This window comes from Eleutherodactylus coqui, chromosome 12 (genome assembly GCF_035609145.1).
Source record: "Eleutherodactylus coqui strain aEleCoq1 chromosome 12, aEleCoq1.hap1, whole genome shotgun sequence".
Lineage (NCBI taxonomy): Eukaryota > Metazoa > Chordata > Amphibia > Anura > Eleutherodactylidae > Eleutherodactylus > Eleutherodactylus coqui.
In genome coordinates, this window is record NC_089848.1 from 111346952 (window position 1) to 111367446 (window position 20495).

A 20495-nucleotide genomic window follows, 5' to 3' on the forward strand; every position below is an offset into this window, starting at 1 on the left:
TTCCCCGGTGCCCCCATAGCATTCCCCGGTGCCCCCATAGTATTCCCCGGTGCCCCCATAGCATTCCCCGGTGCCTCCATAGCATTCCCCGGTGCCTCCATAGCATTCCCCAGTGCCCCCATAGTATTCCCCGGTGCCCCCATAGCATTCCCCCCGGTGCCCCCATAGCATTCCCCGGTGCCTCCATAGCATTCCCCGGTGCCTCCATAGCATTCCCCGGTGCCTCCATAGCATTCCCCGGTGCCCCCATAGTATTCCCCAGTGCCCCCATAGTATTGCCCAGTGCCCCCATAGCATTCCCCGGTGCCCCCATAGCATTCCCCGGTGCCCCCATAGCATTCCCCGGTGCCCCCATAGTATTCCCCGGTGCCCCCATAGTATTCCCCGGTGCCCCCATAGCATTCCCCGGTGCCCCCATAGTATTCCCCGGTGCCCCCATAGCATTCCCCGGTGCCTCCATAGCATTCCCCGGTGCCTCCATAGCATTCCCCGGTGCCCCCATAGTATTCCCCGTGCCCCCATAGTATTCCCCGGTGCCCCCATAGCATTCCCCGGTGCCCCCATAGTATTCCCTGGTGCCCCCATAGGATTCCCCGGTGCCCCCATAGCATTCCCCGGTGCCCCCATAGCATTCCCCGGTGCCTCCATAGCATTCCCCGGTGCCTCCATAGCATTCCCCGGTGCCCCCATAGTATTCCCCGGTGCCCCCATAGTATTCCCCGATGCCCCCATAGCATTCCCCGGTGCCTCCATAGCATTCCCCGGTGCCCCCATAGTATACCCCGGTGCCCCCATAGCATTCCCGGGTGCCCCCATAGTATTCCCCGATGCCCCCATAGTATTCCCCGGTGCCTCCATAGCATTCCCTGGTGCCCCCATAGTATACCCCGGTGCCCCCATAGCATTCCCTGGTGCCCCCATAGCATTCCCTGGTGCCCCCATAGCATTCCCTGGTGCCCCCATAGCATTCCCCGGTGCCCCCATAGCATTCCCTGGTGCCCCCATAGCATTCCCCGGAGCCTCCATAGCATTCCCCGGTGCCCCCATAGTATTCCCCGGTGCCTCCATAGCATTCCCCGGTGCCCCCATAGCATTCCCCGGTGCCCCCATATCATTCCCCGGTGCCCCCATATCATTCCCCGGTGCCCCCATAGCATTCCCCGGTGCCTCCATAGCATTCCCCGGTGCCCCCGTAGCATTCCCCGGTGCCTCCATAGCATTCCCCGGTGCCCCCATAGCATTCCCCGGTGCCTCCATAGCATTCCCCGGTGCCCCCATAGTATTCCCCAGTGCCCCCATATCATTCCCCGGTGCCCCCATAGCATTCCCCGGTGCCTCCATAGCATTCCCCGGTGCCCCCATAGTATTCCCCGGTGCCCCAACAGAATCCCAGCAGTAAATCATAACACAGCTTTTATTTTACCTCAGCATAACAAGACTTCTAACTGGTTTCCAGGGGCAACAAGTGCTGCAAGAGCGCCCAAACACCTCGCTCTACGGGAATGTTCACATGTAGCGGAAATACTGCGGATTCTTCGCAGCGTTTTGAAGCTGGATGCGCTTGTACAGCGAGGTTGGATTTGTCGCAGTTTATGGGTGGCGGCAGCTTTTCAGTTCCAACGTTACTGCTTCTTCGTGAGATCGCATGGCTACATGTGAACTATGGCACCATGAGCTACCGGTATGTCGCAGACAGAGTCGCTGTGTAGCCCTAGCGTATTATTAGGGATGAGGAGCATTCACACTGTGGTACGAGGACATAGAAAAATTAATGTACTTTAACCCTTTCCAATCCACTCTCTGATGCTGAAGACATTCTGATTGAAGGCTGTACAGCTCTGATGTCAGAAGACGTCCGGCAGGGTATTCTTACTGTATATTACTGGCCGCTCTGTTGTCCAGGGCCTCTCCAGCATGTCCCATACCGCAGAACTGGCTCTAGCCAGCAGATGGCACTATTGTATAATGGCAGAAGGAGAAAGCCCCCTAGGAAACCCTGAACCGAAAATTGGATTGCAAAGGGTTAACTACTATTGCCTCTCTTCCACACAAAATCGTACACAGCAACACTCAATTAATAGGCTATAAGAAAGCCGAGCAACTCATATACACTTTCAAGGATGCCACGCCTCACCTTGGGTCGGATCCAAACCCACGATATATTTAGCAAGAGGTGTAGAAAGAGGCAGCACCCACTGTAAGAATTTAAAAGTTAGAAAGACACTTTATTCCATCATGGTCCATACATAAAACAGACAGCAGCAACGTTTCGATCCTTGCAGGGATCTTTGTCAAGCCTGCCCACACTGTATAAGACTGTTAGAATCCTATTGTATAATCACTCTGGTTTTTGCGATGATGAATCCACCAGGGGCTGTGCGCACATAAAATAACCATTTCTTGAGAAGATCCTATCAAATATCCTATTTCATATGGGGACCTCGTCTGGGATTTGACGGAGACGGCTTTTTGCCACCTAACTTCCCTGGGAGTTGTTTCGGGAATGTTTCCGTAAATATGACCGCTATGGCTCCACTCAGAGATTTCTCTGGAACGACGGGAAACTCTGCTCAAATATGCCTATTCCGCTCCCAGCGAAGTAAAGGGAACTCGGATTCCAGGAAATGGATGGTGTACGATGATGTTCATTTGAGGGCAACTACAAAAGGTAAGACACAGTATTCTGAGATAGTATGGTAGCGATGGTATATAGGCCATCGCAAGGAAACAACCTGTCATGTATGGGCAGTAGGGGGCCCTGGTCACGCCCCAGATAGACCTTAGTAGCTAGAAGGGAATTCCAAGTGAAGACATCTTGAGTAATAATGATAACTGGAGGTCATCGTAGTAGATATTTGCTAACGAACCTTGCTAGTCTGAAGTAAATAAGGATGGTGATAGGCTCTACCAAGAATTTGAATACTATCTCGTGTCACCTTTTGTAATGTATGTTGCAGAATTTCAGGAAATGATATAGTAAAGTAGGTAATGTAAACTTAGACAACAAAAGATAGCTGAAGTTACAAGATGGTGATTGTTAACATGTGATTTGTGTGAGACAGCCCCACCCCCATACAACGCCCGAAACAACCCACCTCCTTCATATGTACAGAAGGGTGGGCCCCAACACCACCTCCTTGCTGGAGACCAATGCAGAAGATGCAGGAAGCATGGTCACTGGAGTAGAGACTGCCCCCTCACTTTTTCTGCTCATACAGGAAGAGAAGGAGGAAGGGGCCAGGCCCAAAATGGCCGCTACCAGAGATTAGCACATGGCAGAGCCACTCAGGCCTGCCCCCACAACCTCCATCTTGTTTTGCTCCTATCGTTCTGCTGTATGAAGATAATGCTGAATTAGGATGACTGGGTTCCTATCTGCTGGGGCCCCAGGAACCTATGGTCAGAATAAACGTATGGGGTCATTTTGTGAACTTTATGGTTGATACCAGAGTTGAACATTCAGTTATAATCTGACAACTAGCACCTCTTGAATGCAGAATAGCCCAGATTGTGAGAGCTACTGGACAAGGTGGGAAGCATCACTTTACTGTACCACGGCAATGCACCTTGGGAGACAAAGAAGTCACTTATCAATTCCTGTATCCACCAGACTGTCCAATACCAAAATTGGGACAGGATATGATGAGAAAAGTACAGGCCCAAGTGTCCCTTGAACTGGAAGGACAGATGCCTTTACAACTTGAAAAAGATGTTCCAACTCCTGCCCACATCGTCTTGCTCACAGTGCCTCAGGAGGAAGAATGGAGATTGTTTGCTATCATTCATGAGCCAGATCACCCAAGTCCCACCCTAGTAATTAAACTGCTAGGAGTATGGGCTGAAGATGATCTACCAGGACTAGCTCAGAATTATATGACAGCTTCTGGCTGCTGCTTCTACAGTGATCTCTGTTGCTACTGATCTCCAGCCTGCTGTAGCTCTTTGCAACTTGTGCATCCTCCAGGTTCTCTGTTACCTACTCTAACCCTTGACCTCTGTTCTTGCGTGGTACGACCCGCTCTGGTGTTAGGGTCGTGACATGGTTAGTCAGCGCCCAGGTTTCAGCTCAGGGCCCTTCTTGTCAGGACGATAACCCTGCTCTCTGTTAGGCAGGGATTTTATATTCCCCACCTGTGCAGGGCTAGCTCAGTCCTAGTTTCCACCTCGTACCAAGCTATGCGCTCAGGAGTGAGTATTCGGTCTCTGGATCAGCTGTCAGTTTCACCGAGTGGTTTTCCTGCCCAGAGTGACAACACAGTGGTTCCACTGACTACATAACAAGAATATACCTCCAGTCGCAGTGCAGCTGAAGCCAGGGGCGCAACCGGTGTCCATCAAGTAATGCAGCCTACCATCTGCTGCCTGCCAGGGCATCACACTTCATCTGGAAAAGTTTCTGAAGAGATGCCAATCATCCTGGAACACCCCTCTCCGGCCTGTAAAGAAACCTAGAAGAACAGAGTATCGCCCAGTCCAGGATCTCAGAGCAGCGAATCAAGCTGTGGTTACTTTGCATCAAACAGTGCCCAACCCGTACACCTTGGACTGATACCAGGAGAAGCTACTCACTTTACTGTGCTGAATTTGAAAGACACTTTCTTTACAGTCAGGCTGACAGAGAACAGTTAGCTTATCTTTGCCTTCCAATGTGAGGACCCAAGAGAAAAGTACCATTTTCCCTAAGGGCTCAAGAACTCACTTGCACTCTTCGGAGAAGCTATTGACCTAAAGAAGAATTCCCAGCCAAGCAATGTATTGCTACAGTATGTGGATGACCTCCTCATAACTGAATCTACCTCTGAATGAAGTCTGCAGAACACTAAGACAGTGCTTCATCATCTCTCTATGAGGCCGGAAACAAAGTCTCAAGTAAGAAGTCACAGATCTGCCAAGCAACTGTCAAATACCTGGCATTTCATATCTCACAAGGGAAGGTACAACTAGGAGTTTAAAGAAAGTAGGCCGTCTACAATATCCCTGTACCAACCACCAGAGGAAAAAGTCAGAGAATTCCTTGGAGTTGCTGGATTCTGCAGAATATGGATACCTGGCTTTGCTGAAATGGCCAAACCCCTTAATGAAGTCATAAAGGGAGGTGAAGATGACCCTTCTGCTGGGAGTAGGAACATACAAGGACCTATGGCAACATCAAGCAAGCTTTTCTAAAAGCACCCGCACTGACCTTGCCTAATCTGGAGAAACCATTTATTTTGTATGTTCATGAGAAGAAGAGATTGGTGATCAGTGTTCTCACCCAGACAATGGGATCATGGCATCAACCTGTTGCCTATCTCTCCAAGCAATTTGATAATGCAGCCAAGGCCTGGCCTCCCTGCCTGAGAAGACTGGCAGCAACAGTGGCCTTGGTTATAGAAGCTGACAAGCTAACCCTGGATCAACATCTTACAGTATGTTTGCCATCTTATGCCCTAACTCTGATGGATGCCAAAGGTCACCACTGGCTGACAAATGCTCACATGATCAACTATCAAGGCTTCCTGTGTAAAACCCCAAGACTGAAGTTGGAAGTGTGTACTACTCTAAATCCAGCAATTCTGTTGCCCACCAGAACTTAAACCTCTGACTATAACTGCTGGGAGGTGATGGATGAAGTCTTCAGCAGCCATCCTGATCTACAAGACAAACTGCTTGAAGCTCCTGATGTTGAATAGTATACAGATGGTAGCAGCTTCATGGATGAAGGCATATACTATGTTGAATATGCAGTGGTCACCCTACAGACTACTAGAAAAGCAGAACTGCTGCCCAAAGGAACATCAGCTCAAAAGGCAGAACATATTGCACTTATCAGAGCCCTACAGCTGGCAGCTGGGGTGAAAGTCAATATCACTGAATCAAAGTATGCCTTCCTCACACTCCATGTTCACGGGGCCCTGAAAAAAAGAGTCTGATCCCTTTAGCGGGTCAAGAAGTGAAGCATGCTCCTCTTATTCCGGAACTGTCAGAAGAGGCATGAGTCATTCACTGCAAAGGAAAACAGAAGGGAGACTCACTCATTGCACAGGGAAACAGAGAGGCAAATGCTGATGCCAAGCGAGTTGCCACTCTCCGAAACGCTGAAAGTCCTGTCAAGCTGCAAGCCTTTTTCCTGGTTCCCCTCAGCAACTGGAACCCCTAGTATCTCATATCTATCTATCTATCTATCTATCTATCTATCTATCTATCTATCTATCTAATATTTATTTATCTATCTATCTCATATATATCTATATATCTATCTCATATCTATCTATCGATCTAATTTTGCAACAGAGGCTTGCAACAGTGACCAAAGGCAATAAAAAAGGATTTGCGGGTATGTCAAAAGCAACTGTCGGGACGTACCTCTTGAGGAGCGACTTGTGAAAAACTCAGTGGATTTTTCACGTGTCCGGTAGTGCCAGCTCGTACGCCATAGGACTAATCACTTTAGTGACTGGAAAGGGGCCCACAAATCCTGGAGCCAGCTTCAAAGAAGGCACTTTTAACTTCAGGTTCTTGGAAGACAAATATACCAACTGGCCTACTGGCCTATAGGCAAAGGTTCAGAGATAGTATGTGTACCTCTACTCCTCCTAAGCCCTGCATCCCTGGACTGCTCCAAGTTGCCACGCACCTTCTCCCACCCCTCCCGTAGATCCTGGACCTGAGTGTCTGCAGAAGGATTGTTAGAGGAGAGGAAAGACACCGCGAACCTGGGATTAAACCCAAAATTACAGAAGAAGGGAGACACGCCAGACGCCGAATGTGTATGGTTATTGATAGCAATTTCAGCCAATGCTAGATAATTGACCCACTCACGTACATTCTTAAGTACTGAACCAGTTCCTGGTTCATACGTTCCGTCTGCCCTTTAGACTCTTGGGGGAAGGCAGAGGAAAACGACAACCCGATACCGATATTCTTACAAAATGCCCTCCAAAATCAGGCAACAAATTGGACACTCTGGTCAGAAACAATATCCTCAGGAACCCAATGCAGGCGCACAATCTCCTTGATAAATATGGTGGCTAACTCAGGTGTGGACGGAAGCTTCTTAAGAGCAGTAAAATGCGCCATCTTGGAAAATCTGTCGACAACCACCTATGTAACCGAGCCCCCCTGGGACTCGGGCAGGTCAGTAATAAAATCCATACACAGATGGGTCCATGGCCTCTCCAGAACGGGAAGAGGACAATGCAGACCTTCAGGTCGTCTCCATACACTCTTCCCTCAAGCACAAATAGGGCAGGACTTGACAAATTCCCTGACATCCTGAGACATCTGTAGCCACCAATACAAACGGCCACACAGCTCCAGGGTGCCTCGGACCCCTCGATGCACTGTTAAAACCGGCGAATGAACTTCCACCAATATGAGGAGCTGCAAGGCACGGGGAAAAAATAGCCTCCCCTTTGGGAACGGACTGCTGAGCCGACCGGAGTAAAGCAGAAGTGTCAGACGTAAGAGCGGCTACAACCATGCCTGGGCCCAGAATACTCTCTGGCTGAGGCTCCTCTACCTCGGGAACCCCAAAGCTGCGTGACAGCGCATCAGCTTTGACATTCTTGGACCCAGGCACATGTGTGACTACAAAATTGAAAAGCGAAAAAAACCATGCCCACCTTGCCTGACGAGCACTCAAGCACTTGGCAGACCCCAAGATTCTTATGGTCCGTGAGGTCCGTAATAATATGATGAGCGCCCTCTAAGAAATGTCTCCACTCATCAAATGCCCATTTTATGGCCAGTAATTCCCTGTTGCCAATATCATAGTTGCGTTTTGCCTGATTGAGCTTCCTGGAAAAGAATGCACATGGTTGAAGACCAGGTCGACTGGGAGATTCCTGCGAGAGGACTGCTCCTACACCATGCTCAGATGCATCCACTTCAATGATGAACAGGCGATCTAGCTCCGGCTGAGCCAATACCGGTGCTGTGGAGAAAGCCCTCTTGAGAAGTGCAAAGGTCTTCACTACCTCCTGCAACCAGGAATCAACCATAGCCCCCTTCTTGGTCAAGGGTTTGGCCACCACTGAAAAGTTCATAATGAATTTCCGATAGAAGTTTGCGAACCCCAAAAAGCATTGTAACGCCTTTAAGTTGGTGTGTTGCACCCATTCGGTGATGGCCTTGACCTTGTCCGAGTCCATCCGGATGGCTGATGGAGAAATTATATATCCCAGAAAAGCAGTTTCCTGTACCGTGAAAAGGCATTTCTCCAACTTAGCATACAATCGATGGTCTCGAAGGCGGGAAAGAACTGTCCATAAATGGCTCTCCCAATCAGAAGAAAATATCAGAATGTTATCCAAATATACAGCCATGAACGTGCCCAGGATGTCATAGAAAATGGTATTCATACAATCCTTGAAAAATAGCTGGCGCGTTACATAACCCAAATGGCATGACTAGACATTCAAAATGCCCCAAAGGAGTATTAAACACCATTTTCCATTCGTCCCCCTCTCTGATACTGAGATTATAATCTCCCCGAAGGTCTAGCTTGGAGAACCAACGGGCTCCAATGACCTGGTTTAGGAGGTCAGGAATCAGAAGAAAAGAGTACTGATTCTTGATGGTTATCCTATTCAAGGCTCTATAATCAACACAGGGCCGGAGGCTACCATCCTTTTTCTCCACAAAAAATAAGCCTGCCCCTGCGGGTGTTTTGGAAGGACGTATATGTCCCTTGGCAAGACTCTCAGTAATATACTCCTCCATCGCCTCACATTCAGGGACAGTTATATTATATATTTCCCCTTTAGGGATCTTGCTCCCGGAAATAAGATCGATCTTGCAATCCCATTCCCGATGCAGAGGTAACATCTCAGAAAGTTGTTTCGAAAACACGACAGAAAAGTTCTCAATATACGGAGGTAACCCCTTTACCTTACACTCAGTGGAATGCACCTGGACTGAGACCAAATGCTCATGGCAACCTTGACCCTACTGTACTAATTCAGAGGTGGACAAATGAAACTGGGTATTGTGAAGCCAGAGCCAGGGTAAACCAAGGACTAAATCAACGGAAAGGCTCTCCATCACCAAGAACAAACACACCTCTGAATGTAGCACCCCTACGGAAAAAAACAAGTTCAGGAGTCCTCTTACTGATTAAGTACGCTGACAGCGGAGTGGAATCAATACCCGAGACCCGGATGGGAGGATTCACTAGTAAAAGACATGCAGACATAGACTTGACAAATTCAAAATTAACAAAGGTCACGGCAGTCCCCGAATCAATGAAAGCCCAACTGTTGAGGAGATGAGCATTATGTGAAATAGAGAACGGCACAAACAATTTGGAACATTCCGGAAGTACCCTCCAGACATCGCCTAGGAGCGGAGGTTTTCCGACGGCTGTTTCTTGGGGCGACCTGATGGACATCCACAATACAGGCATAATCGATTCCTGAGCCAGAATTCATTGCGCTCCTTTGGGGACAAGGAGCCCACTTCCATTGTCTCGACTTCATTGGTAGCTAAGGTGAAGGGTGGATTCTCGGACCGGGTCATGGGCAGTTCGGTCCGAGTCTTGCATCGGGCCATAAGATGACGGTCGGCCTTTACCGCAATAGTCATAGCCTGTTCTAATGTCTTGGGTTCCGAGTGCGACAACAACAGATCTTTAACAGACTCAGACAACCCAGTCAGAAATAAATCTTTCAGAGCGCAGTCATTCCATCTTGACTCCACAAAAAACTGGGAGTAGAACTCTTCCACAGGACATGTTCCCTGCCGAAGACTCAATAACGTACTCACGGCGTACCCCGCTCTATCTAGCTCATCATAAATCTGCCCGAGGGCTGTAGAAAAGGCATCTACCGATTGGCCGGGGCGTGAGTCGAGGGGGTGGCGAGAATGTCCAGTCTTGAGGGTCGCCTCTTAAGCATGAAATTACAATGCCTACCCTCTGGAATTCAGGACCCGATGAGTGGGAAGGTAATTCAAAATATACCCTGCATGCTTCCCGGAAAACGAAGAACATCCTAAGGTCACCAGAAAAGACGTCAGGTAGCGCAATCTTGGGTTCAACCCCACAGCCCGGGGCTGCAGCAGTAGTGACCAAAGTACTAGCAATGGTCTGCTCCTGTTACTGGAGCCTAGTGGACAGATCTTGCACCAACCCTGTTAAGGCTTGCACCTGATTAGCAAGGGCTGCAACCGCCTCCATATCAGGGTTCAAGCGGGAAGGTTGAAACAGGTTCCCAGCAGCAATATGGGCCAGTGTTTCTGTTAGGGACTGGCGGGGACAGATGGTCAGCGAATCCCTATGCCAGCCCTCTCGTGTGTCCCTACTTACTTGCCCCCCTGGGCTAAGCCCCAGGGTGACAACTGGGCGACGGTCCCTGCGCTGCTCTAATGAGAGGGATCCCAAGGAAAGAGGGACAGGGAAACCGCAGGTGAGCACTGAGTAGCTGACAGGGCACAACGACAAACAAACCAGCAGTAGTCAAAAACAAGTCATGTCAAACCGGGAAAACACGTGCGCAGTACAGGAGGGAAAAACAGAGTCAAATGCACAGCCGAGGTCATAAACCCAAAGACGTCAGGTCAGATATATTGCAGGTGCAGGCAGACTAGGTCAAAACCAAACACTGGCAACCAGTGTCTGGGCCATCAAAGTTTATATGCACGACTTCCCACCCAGAGGGGCGGGGAGAAGTCACATGGCCCCCGGCGGGAAACATAAAGCCACCTCGTGCGCCTGCGCACTATGCGGGACGCACTGCCGTCCGCCGCGACCAACCACCAGAGTGGGGGAACCCCCGGACAGAGTCGGCAGCCTGGGCCCCTACCATACCAGGACGAGCAACCCGCACCAACTGGACCCCGGCGCCCCTAATGGGAACCCCATCTCTAACAACAAGTCATGCCACACAAATCTAATTTCCTTCTATGACAGAAACACCAACTGGGTTGATCAGGGAAATGCGGTGGATATAGTTTATCTTGAGCTTAGTAAAACATTTGACAAAGTACCTCATACCTTACTTATTGCAAAAATGACCAAATATGGGATTGAAAAGGCGACTGTTAGGTGGATTCACAACTGGCTGAGTGATCATACTCAAAGAGCGGTCATAAATGGCTGCACATCCAAGTGGAAGAATGTATCAAGTGGGGTACCACAAGGCTCTGTCCTAGGCCCAGTGTTGGTCAACATTTTTATAAATGATCTGGAGGAGGGAATTGATAGGAAACTGATCAAATTTGCTGACGACACAAAGCTAGGAGGGACAGCTAATACAGAAAAGAGAGGGAGGATTTAAAAAGATCTAGAAAAGCTTGAACAGTGGGCGGCGACTAACAAAATGGTATTTAACAAGGAGAAATGCAAAGTCCTACATCTGAGTAAGAAAAATGAAGAAAGCTCATACAGAATGGGAGGAATTGGGCTAAGCAGCACATGTGAAAAAGACTTGGGTATACTAATAGATATTACACTGAACATGAGTCAACAATGTGATGCAGCAGCCAAAAAGGGCAAACACAATTCTGGGATGTACTTAGAGAAACATAGAGTCTAGATCAAGTGAGGCCATTATCCCTGTCTACTCTTCCTTAGTCAGACCTCATCTGGAATACTGTGTCCAGTTCTGGGTACCCCACTTTAAAAAAGACATAGACAAACTGGAGCGAGCTCTGAGAAGTGTTACCAAGATCGTGAGTGGTCTGCAAATCATGTCCAATGAGGAGCGGTTAAAGGATCTGTGAATGTTTAGCTTGCAACAAAGAAGGCTGAGAGGAGACTTAATAGCTGTCTACTAATATCTGAAGGGCTGTCACTGTGCAGAGGGATCAGCCCTATTCTTATCTGCAAGGAAAGACCAGAAGCAATGGGATGAAACTGAAAGGGAGGAGACACAGATTAGATATTAGACAGTGAGGGGGATCAATGAGTGGAACAGGTTGCCACGGGAGGTGGGGAGTTCTCCTTCAATGGAAGTCTTCAAACAAAGGCTGGACAAATATCTGTCTGGGATGATTTAGTGAATCCTACACTGAGCAGGGGGTTGGACCTGATGACCCCAGGGGTGCCTTCCAACTCTTTCATTCTATGATCTATCTATCTAATATTTATTGATCTATCTATCTCATATCTATTTAATTAATATTTATATATCTCACATCTATCTGTCTATCTCATATCTATTTATCTATCTATATATATCTATCTATCATCTCATATCTATATATCTAACTAATATTTATATATCTATCTCATATCTATCTATCTATTTCATATCTATCTATCTCATATATATCCCACATCTATTTATAGATCTTTCTATCTCCTATCTACCTATCTATCCCTCATCTATTTATCTATCTATCTCATATGTATCTATCTTTTTATCTCATATATATCTATTTCATATCTATCCTACATCTATCTGTCTTTCTATCTCATAGCTATCTATCTATCTTTCTATCTATTTCATATCTATCCCACATCTATTTATCTGTCTATCTTTCTATCTCATATATCTCATATCTATATATGACTATATATATTCTCAGTAGTATGTAATGGTATGCATTGATATCAGACACAGATACATTAATACTGTGTACAGACTATATCTATACTGTTAGTGGTTTACAGAAATATTAGGTACAATCACATTCATTAAAGGGGTTGTCCCGCGAAAGCAAGTGGGGTTAAGCACTTCTGTATGGCCATATTAATGCACTTTGTAATGTACATTGTGCATTAATTATGAGCCATACAGAAGTTATTCACTTACCTTTTCCGTTGCTGGCGTCCCCATCGCCATGGTGCCGTCTAATTTCAGTGTCTAATCGCCCGATTAGACGCGCTTGCGCAGTCCGGTCTTCTCCCTGGTGAATGGGGCCGCTCGTGCCGGAGAGCTGGTCCTCGTAGCTCCGCCCCGTCACGTGTGCCGATTCCAGCCAATCAGGAGGCTGGAATCGGCAATGGACCGCACAGAGCCCACGGTGCACCATGGGAGAAGACCCGCGGTGCAATGTGGCTGAAGATCCCGGCGGCCATCTTGCTAAGGAAAGGAAGAAGTCGCCGCAGCGCGGGGATTCGGGTAAGTACTAAACGGTTTTTTTTTTTTAACACATGCATTGGGTTTGTCTCGCGCCGAACGGGGGGACTATTGAAAAAAAAAAAAACGTTTCGGCGTGGGACAACCCCTTTAATACTGTTACATCCTATATAGCAGTATACAGCAGTACCAGGCAGATATATTAGTACTGTATACATCCACTATATACAGTCAGCAGCATACAGTAGTATCAGAGTTATAGTATTACAGTATATATCTTGTATATACAGTCAGCAGCATATAGTAGTATCAGACAGTCATTATAGTACTGTATATATCATGTAAATACAGTCAGCAGTATACCGCAGTATCAGGCAGATATATTAGTACTGTATATCTCATATCTAGCTATCTATCTAAATTGTTAAATGACAAATTCATCGCTGATCTACCTATCTAACTATTTATCTCATATCTATCTATATATCTAGACATCTATTTATCTATCTATCTCACATCTATATAATCTCATATCTATCTCATATCTATCTATCTCATATCTATCTATCTATCTATCTATCTATCTATGTATCTCTTACCTATGTATCTCATATCTATCTATCTATCTATCTATCTATCTATCTATCTATCTATCTATCTATCTCATATCTATCTATCTCATATCTATCTATCTATCTATCTATCTATCTATCTATCTATGTATCTCTTACCTATGTATCTCATATCTATCTATCTATCTATCTCATATCTATCTATCTATGTATCTCATAACTATGTATCTCCTATCTATCTATCTATCTATCTATCTATCTATCTATCAATCAATCATCTATCTATCTCTATCCTATCTATCTATCAATCTATCTATCTATCTATCTATCATCTATCTATCTCTATCCTATCTATCTATCTCATACCTATCTATCTCATATCTATCTATCATCTATCTATCATCCATCTATCTATCTATCTATCTATCATATCTATCTATCTATCTATCTCATATCTATCTATCTATCTATCTATCTATCTATCTATCTATCTATCTATCTATCTATGTATCTCATAACTATGTATCTCATGTCTATCTATCTATCTCATATCTATCTATCTATCTATGTATCTCATAACTATGTATCTCATGTCTATCTATCTATCTATCTATCTATCTATCTATCTATCTATCTATCTATCTATCATCTATCTATCTCTATCCTATCTATCTATCATCTATCTATCTCTATCCTATCTATCTATCTATATATCTATCTATCTCATACCTATCTATCTATCTCATATCTATCTATCTATCTATCTATCTATCTATCATCTATCTATCTATCTATCTATCTATCTCATATCTATCTATCTATCATCTACCTATCTATCTATCTATCTATCTCATATCTATCTATCTATGTATCTCTTATCTATGTATCTCATATGTATCTATCATATCTATCTATCTATCTATCTATCTATCTATCTATCTCATACCTATCTATCTATCTATCTATCTCCTATCTATCTATCTATCTATCTATCTATCTATCTATCTATCTATCTCATATCTATCTATCTATCTATCTCATATCTATCTATCTATCTATCATCTATCTATCTATCTCATATCTATCTATCTATCTATCTATCTCATATCTATCTATTTTTCTATCTATTTTTCTATCTATCTATCTATGTATCTCATATCTATCTATCATCTATCTCTATCCTATCTATCTATCATCTATCTATCTCTATCCTATCCTATCTATCTATCTATCTATCTATCATCTATCTATCTCTATCCTATCTATCTATCTATCTATCTATCTATCTATCTCATACCTATCTATCTATCTATCTCCTATCTATCTATCTATCTATCTCATATCTATCTATCTCATATCTATCTATCTATCTATCTATCTATCTATCTATCTATCATCTATCTATCTCATATCTATCTATCATCTATCTATCTCATTTTTTTTTAATCTATCTATATATGACTATATATATTCTTAGTAGTGTGTAATGATATGTATTGGTATCAGACACAGATGCATTAATACTATACTACTATACATACATACAACGGTATGCATCCTGTATATGCAGTCAGCAGCATACAGTAGTATCAGGAAGATACATTAGCACTATATGCATCCTGCACATACAGTCAGCAGCCTACAGTAGTTTTAGGCAGGTACATTAGTACTGTATACATCATCTATATACAGTCGCAGTATACAGTAGTGTCAGGCAGATACATTAGTATTATATGTATCCTGTATATATAGTCAGCAGTATCAGGCAGACACATTACTACTGTATACATTTTCTATATACAGCCTGCAGTAAACAGTAATGTCGGGCAGATACGTTAATACTGTTAACATCCTGCATATACAGTCAGCAGTATACAGCAGTATCAGGCAGATTCATTAGTATTGTATACATCATGTATATACAGTCAGCAGTTTACAGCAGTTTCAAATTCATTAGTACTGTATACATCCTCTACATACAGTCAGCAGTATCAGGCAGATATATTAGTACTGTATGTATCATGTAAATACAGTCAGCAGTATATAGTAGTTTCAGGCAGATTTATTTGTACTCTGTACATCCTGTATATACAGTCAGCGGTATACTGCAGTATCAGGCAGTTATATTAGCATTGTATAGATCATGTAAGTACAGTTGGCAGTATACTGCCGTATCAGGCAGATACATTAGTACTGTATACATCTTCTGTATACAGTCAAGTGAATACAGTAGTATTCAGACGGTTATATTAGTACTCTGTATTTCATGTAAATACAGTCAGCAGTATACAGCAGTATCAGGCAGATATATTAGTATTGTATATATCATGTAAAAACAATCAGCAGTATTAGGCAGATCTATTAGTACAGTATACATCCTCTATATACAGTCAGCAGTATACAGCAGTATCAGGCAGATATATTAGTACTGTATATATCATATAAATACAGTCAGCAGTATCAGGCAGATACATTAGTACAGTATATACTGTCCCATGTAAATACAGTCAGCAGTAGACACTCGTATCAGGCAGATATATTACTACTGTATATATCATGTAAATACAGCTAGCAGTATACAGCAGTATCGGGCAGATATATTAGTATTGTATATATCATGTAAAAACAATCAGCAGTATTAGGCAGATCTATTAGTACAGTATACATCCTCTATATACAGTCAGCAGCATACAGTAGTTTCAGACAGTTATATTAGTACTGTAAATATCATATAAATACAGTCAGCAGTATCAGGCAGATACATTAGTACAGTATATACTGTCCCATGTAAATACAGTCAGCAGTAGACACTCGTATCAGGCAGATATATTACTACTGTATACATCATGTAAATACAGCTAGCAGTATACCGTAGTATCAGGTAAATATATTAGTACTGTATGTATAATGTATATACAGTCAGCAGTATACAGTAGTATCAGACAGTTATATTCGTACTGTATACAACTTATATATACAGTCAGCAGCATACAGTAATATCAGGCAGATATATTAGTACCGTATATATCGTGTAAAATCAACCAGCAGTATTAGGCAGATATATTAGTACCGTATACATCCTCTATATACAGTCACCAGCATACAGTAGTATCTGGCAGATATATTAGTACTGTATACATCCTCTATATACAGTCAGCAGTATCAGGCAGATATATTAGTACAGTATATATCATGTAAATACAGCTAGCAGTATACAGTAGTATCAGGCAAATATATTAGTACTGTATACATCCTTTATATACAGTCAGCAGCATACAGTAGTATCAGAGAGATATATTAGTACTGTATACATGCTCTATATACAGTCAGCAGTATAAGGTAGATATATTAGTACTGTATACATCTTCTATATACAGTCAAGTGACTACAGTAGTATTCAGATAGTTATATTAGTACTGTGTATATTCCATGTAAATACAGTCAGCAGTATACAGCAGTATCAGGCAGATACATTAGTACTGTATACATCCTCTATATACAGTCAGCAGTATCAGGCAGATACATTAGTACTGTATGTATCGTGTAAATACAGCTAGCAGTATACAGTAGTATCAGGCAGATATATTAGTACTGTATACATGCTCTATATACAGTCAGCAGTATACAGTAGTATCAGGCAGATATATTAGTACTGTATACATGCTCTATATACAGTCAGCAGTATACAGTAGTATCAGGCAGATATATTAGTACTGTATACATGCTCTATATACAGTCAGCAGCATACAGTAGTATCAGACAGTGTGTATCCCAGTGAGTGTCATTAGGGGCTGTACCGCTATTCTGTGCCCAGAAGCAGGAGGTCTGCAGTGAATAGGAGCTCAGGACACCTCCCTCCCCCTCCGCCTCCCGCCGCCCCGGACCCTGTATTCCGCCTGCACTGGATGTTCGCAGTCTGCGCTGCGCAGCTGGATAACATGGGGCGCATAGCGTATGCTCGGTGCGGGGCGCAGCCTCGAGCTTAGTAAATAGGATAGAGCAGAGGCGGCCGCGGTCCGTGCGGTTAGAGCTGAGAACAGCGCAGCAGAGACATGTGCGCTGCGCACCGGGGATGGATTACTAGCCATTGCGCTGCTGCACTGCGCCCGGCGCTAAAACTGGCGCACACACAGGAATAAAGCCAACACTTCTGTCAATGACTCTTCCTGATCTCTCAGAAACTTCTATACAAGCGGAACAGAACAAGAACAAGGTAATGACTCCATACAAGTACCTGTCACTGTGTGTGATCACAGCATAAAATGGCACAGATAGATACATACATACATAGATAGATATGAGATAGATAGATAGATCAATTATTTATCTCTCATCTGTCTGTCTCTCTATCTCATATCTATCTATCTATCTATCTCATATTTGTCCATATATCTATCTGTATCATATCTATTTATCCCAGGAGCCAGGAGCAAATCTTCCTAGAAGTTGGTTACTAAGTTATTATCCAAGATGTATATATCACACATTCCTTTAAATAGACACACTGATTTCTGGAGTGTTATTAGATGTGATGTAATGATTTCTATCTAATTATATCACTGCTGATGTAGCCCCAATACATTCTCCACCAGAAACGACTTACACACGTCAGTTCATAGCCGAGTACAGCCGGGGCTACTGCATTGCTTTAGCTTTAAATTGTAAATGGCAAATTCATGGTTGATCTATCTATCTCATATCTATCTATCTATCTATCTATCTATCTATCTATCTATCTATCTATCTATCTATCTATCTATCTATCTCATATCTATCTATCTATCTATCTCATATCTATCCATCTATCTCATATCTATCTATCTATCTATCTATCTATCTATCTATCTATCTATCTATCTATCTATCTCCTATCTATCTATCTATCTATCTATCTATCTATCTATCTATCTATCTATCTATCTATCTCCCATATCTATCTATCTATCTATCTCCCATATCTATCTATCTATCTATCTATCTATCTATCTATCTATCTATCTATCTATCTATCTGTCTGTCTATCTCATATCTATCTATCTATCTATCTATCTATCTATCTATCTATCTATCTATCTATCTATCTACCTAGATCCGTTTATATGACAACAATCAATTGGAGTCAGTAGTTGAGCTGCACCTCCTATCATGTCATGCTGAAATTTGTAGTTCTCCACAGCTGCAGATCCTCAGTCCTCCTAACCTGCCCTTTACCTCCCAACATATATTATGTATAATATAGACTTCTCATATATAGAAGTAACTTGTTACAAGAATGAATAGAAGAACAGTACTTCATGTGATGAGATATATTTGGCAAAGGCTAGGAGTTCTAATCAGTTTGGGATGTGGATGATATGCATCTCTATTCACATTAGGTACAGAGATCACCAATGTAGCAGAGTTGAGTTTGTCCTTTAGTAAATTGGAGGCTGCAGGATTTTGTGGGATAATGTGTTGCCTTTAGGATTCCATGCAGCTACAGGTACCTGAGACACCGTGACATCACGATGAGTTATGCCAATGGCAATCTCGGCTCTGCTACATCTCAATATCTTGTAAAATGATGGGTGAATGTAGTTGGCAGTGCCAGTGAGTTGGGCCAGAAGTAGTGGGCTATAAATAGAGGTCACACATTGCGGTGGGGCAGGACGGGCACACACGAGGCGTGTTGATGTTATTGTAGTATACAGTAGAACAGTCTGGGGAATTCAGACAGCTGCTCATATTTTATGGAGAACAGACAAATAACGTCTGAATTACATCCCTGCAAATATTTATAGTGGCCACCCTTTCATGTTGCTCCACTTCAATCTAAACACAGTAAAACCGCAGTGAGATCCGGGCTGACGCTGCAGCAGGTTGTTGATGGTGTGGATGAAGGAAGGTCACTGTAATGTATCAGCGCATGTTACACTGGAAATACTGTTATGCTCTTCCCAGGCGGTGGAATGATCAAAGGCAGCGCAGGCTCATCTGGAGTGTAGGAAACCCAAGCTCCATGCAGAGTCTTCCTACCCATGGATCTCCTCAAGCCATGGCTCCGAGCTGTGCAACAACCTGGGCTTTGGGTAGCCAGGAGGTCGGGGGGCTCTGTAGCATGCAATGTTCTTTATTACCCGCTAGGAGTTGTAGTATTGCGGGAAGGGGGTCACATACTTATTAAAATGCTAAATGAATATGTTCCTGTAAGTTATATCTAGCATGTCTGCGCTGTGCTGCAGAACACCTTGGTGTCATATACAGATGCAGCAAATATTGGCTTGATTGGGATAGCAGAAAGTTATCTTAACCCATTAGAATGCCATTGTTTTCGTATTGCAACAAAACCCATTCAAAGTGTAAATAACCCCCCTGATAGCAAAAATACATCTGTAAGTAACACATAGTAATAATAGATAATGCACAGTAATGCATACTGTACATACAGGTTATTTAGGTGTACAGATGTGGATATGGTGGAGAATATATGTCTGTATATCTAGTATATAGTTTTCTGTATATATGGTAGTATACACTTGGATACATATGCATGCAGAAAGACATATACAGTACATGAATGCTCACACAGAATTCTGTACATACTCTACACATATACTGTATATGGAGATGCTACACACATATGTGTGTACAGAGATGCATATCTATATACAACTCACACATAATGCCTCTGTACATCTATAAAGATACATATACACACATAGTTTTATATATATACATATATATATATATATATATGTATGTGTGTGTAGAGAGAGATTATATACATATGTTTGACCATAGAGTATATAACATACAGCGGAGTGTATGTACATATCTATGCATATAAATATTTACATATGCATACATGTAAAAACTATATTTATGACTCACCCATAATACATGGGTAAATACACACACACACACGTATGTATATATATATATA

The 20495-nt window shown here is 43.4% G+C and overlaps 1 protein-coding gene across 3 annotated transcripts in view; it reads left to right on the forward strand.

Annotated features, from left to right (window-relative positions):
- The first annotated feature begins 17653 nt into the window (after window positions 1-17653).
- The window catches only part of MKX (mohawk homeobox), a 121719-nt gene continuing 118877 nt past the window's right edge, over window positions 17654-20495 (forward strand). For all 3 annotated transcript variants that reach the window (XM_066584807.1, XM_066584808.1, XM_066584809.1), the window contains exon 1: window positions 17654-17786. In XM_066584807.1, coding sequence (XP_066440904.1) covers window positions 17730-17786 — 57 coding nt within the window. In that variant the 5' untranslated portion in view covers window positions 17654-17729. The remainder of the gene's footprint in view (window positions 17787-20495) is intronic.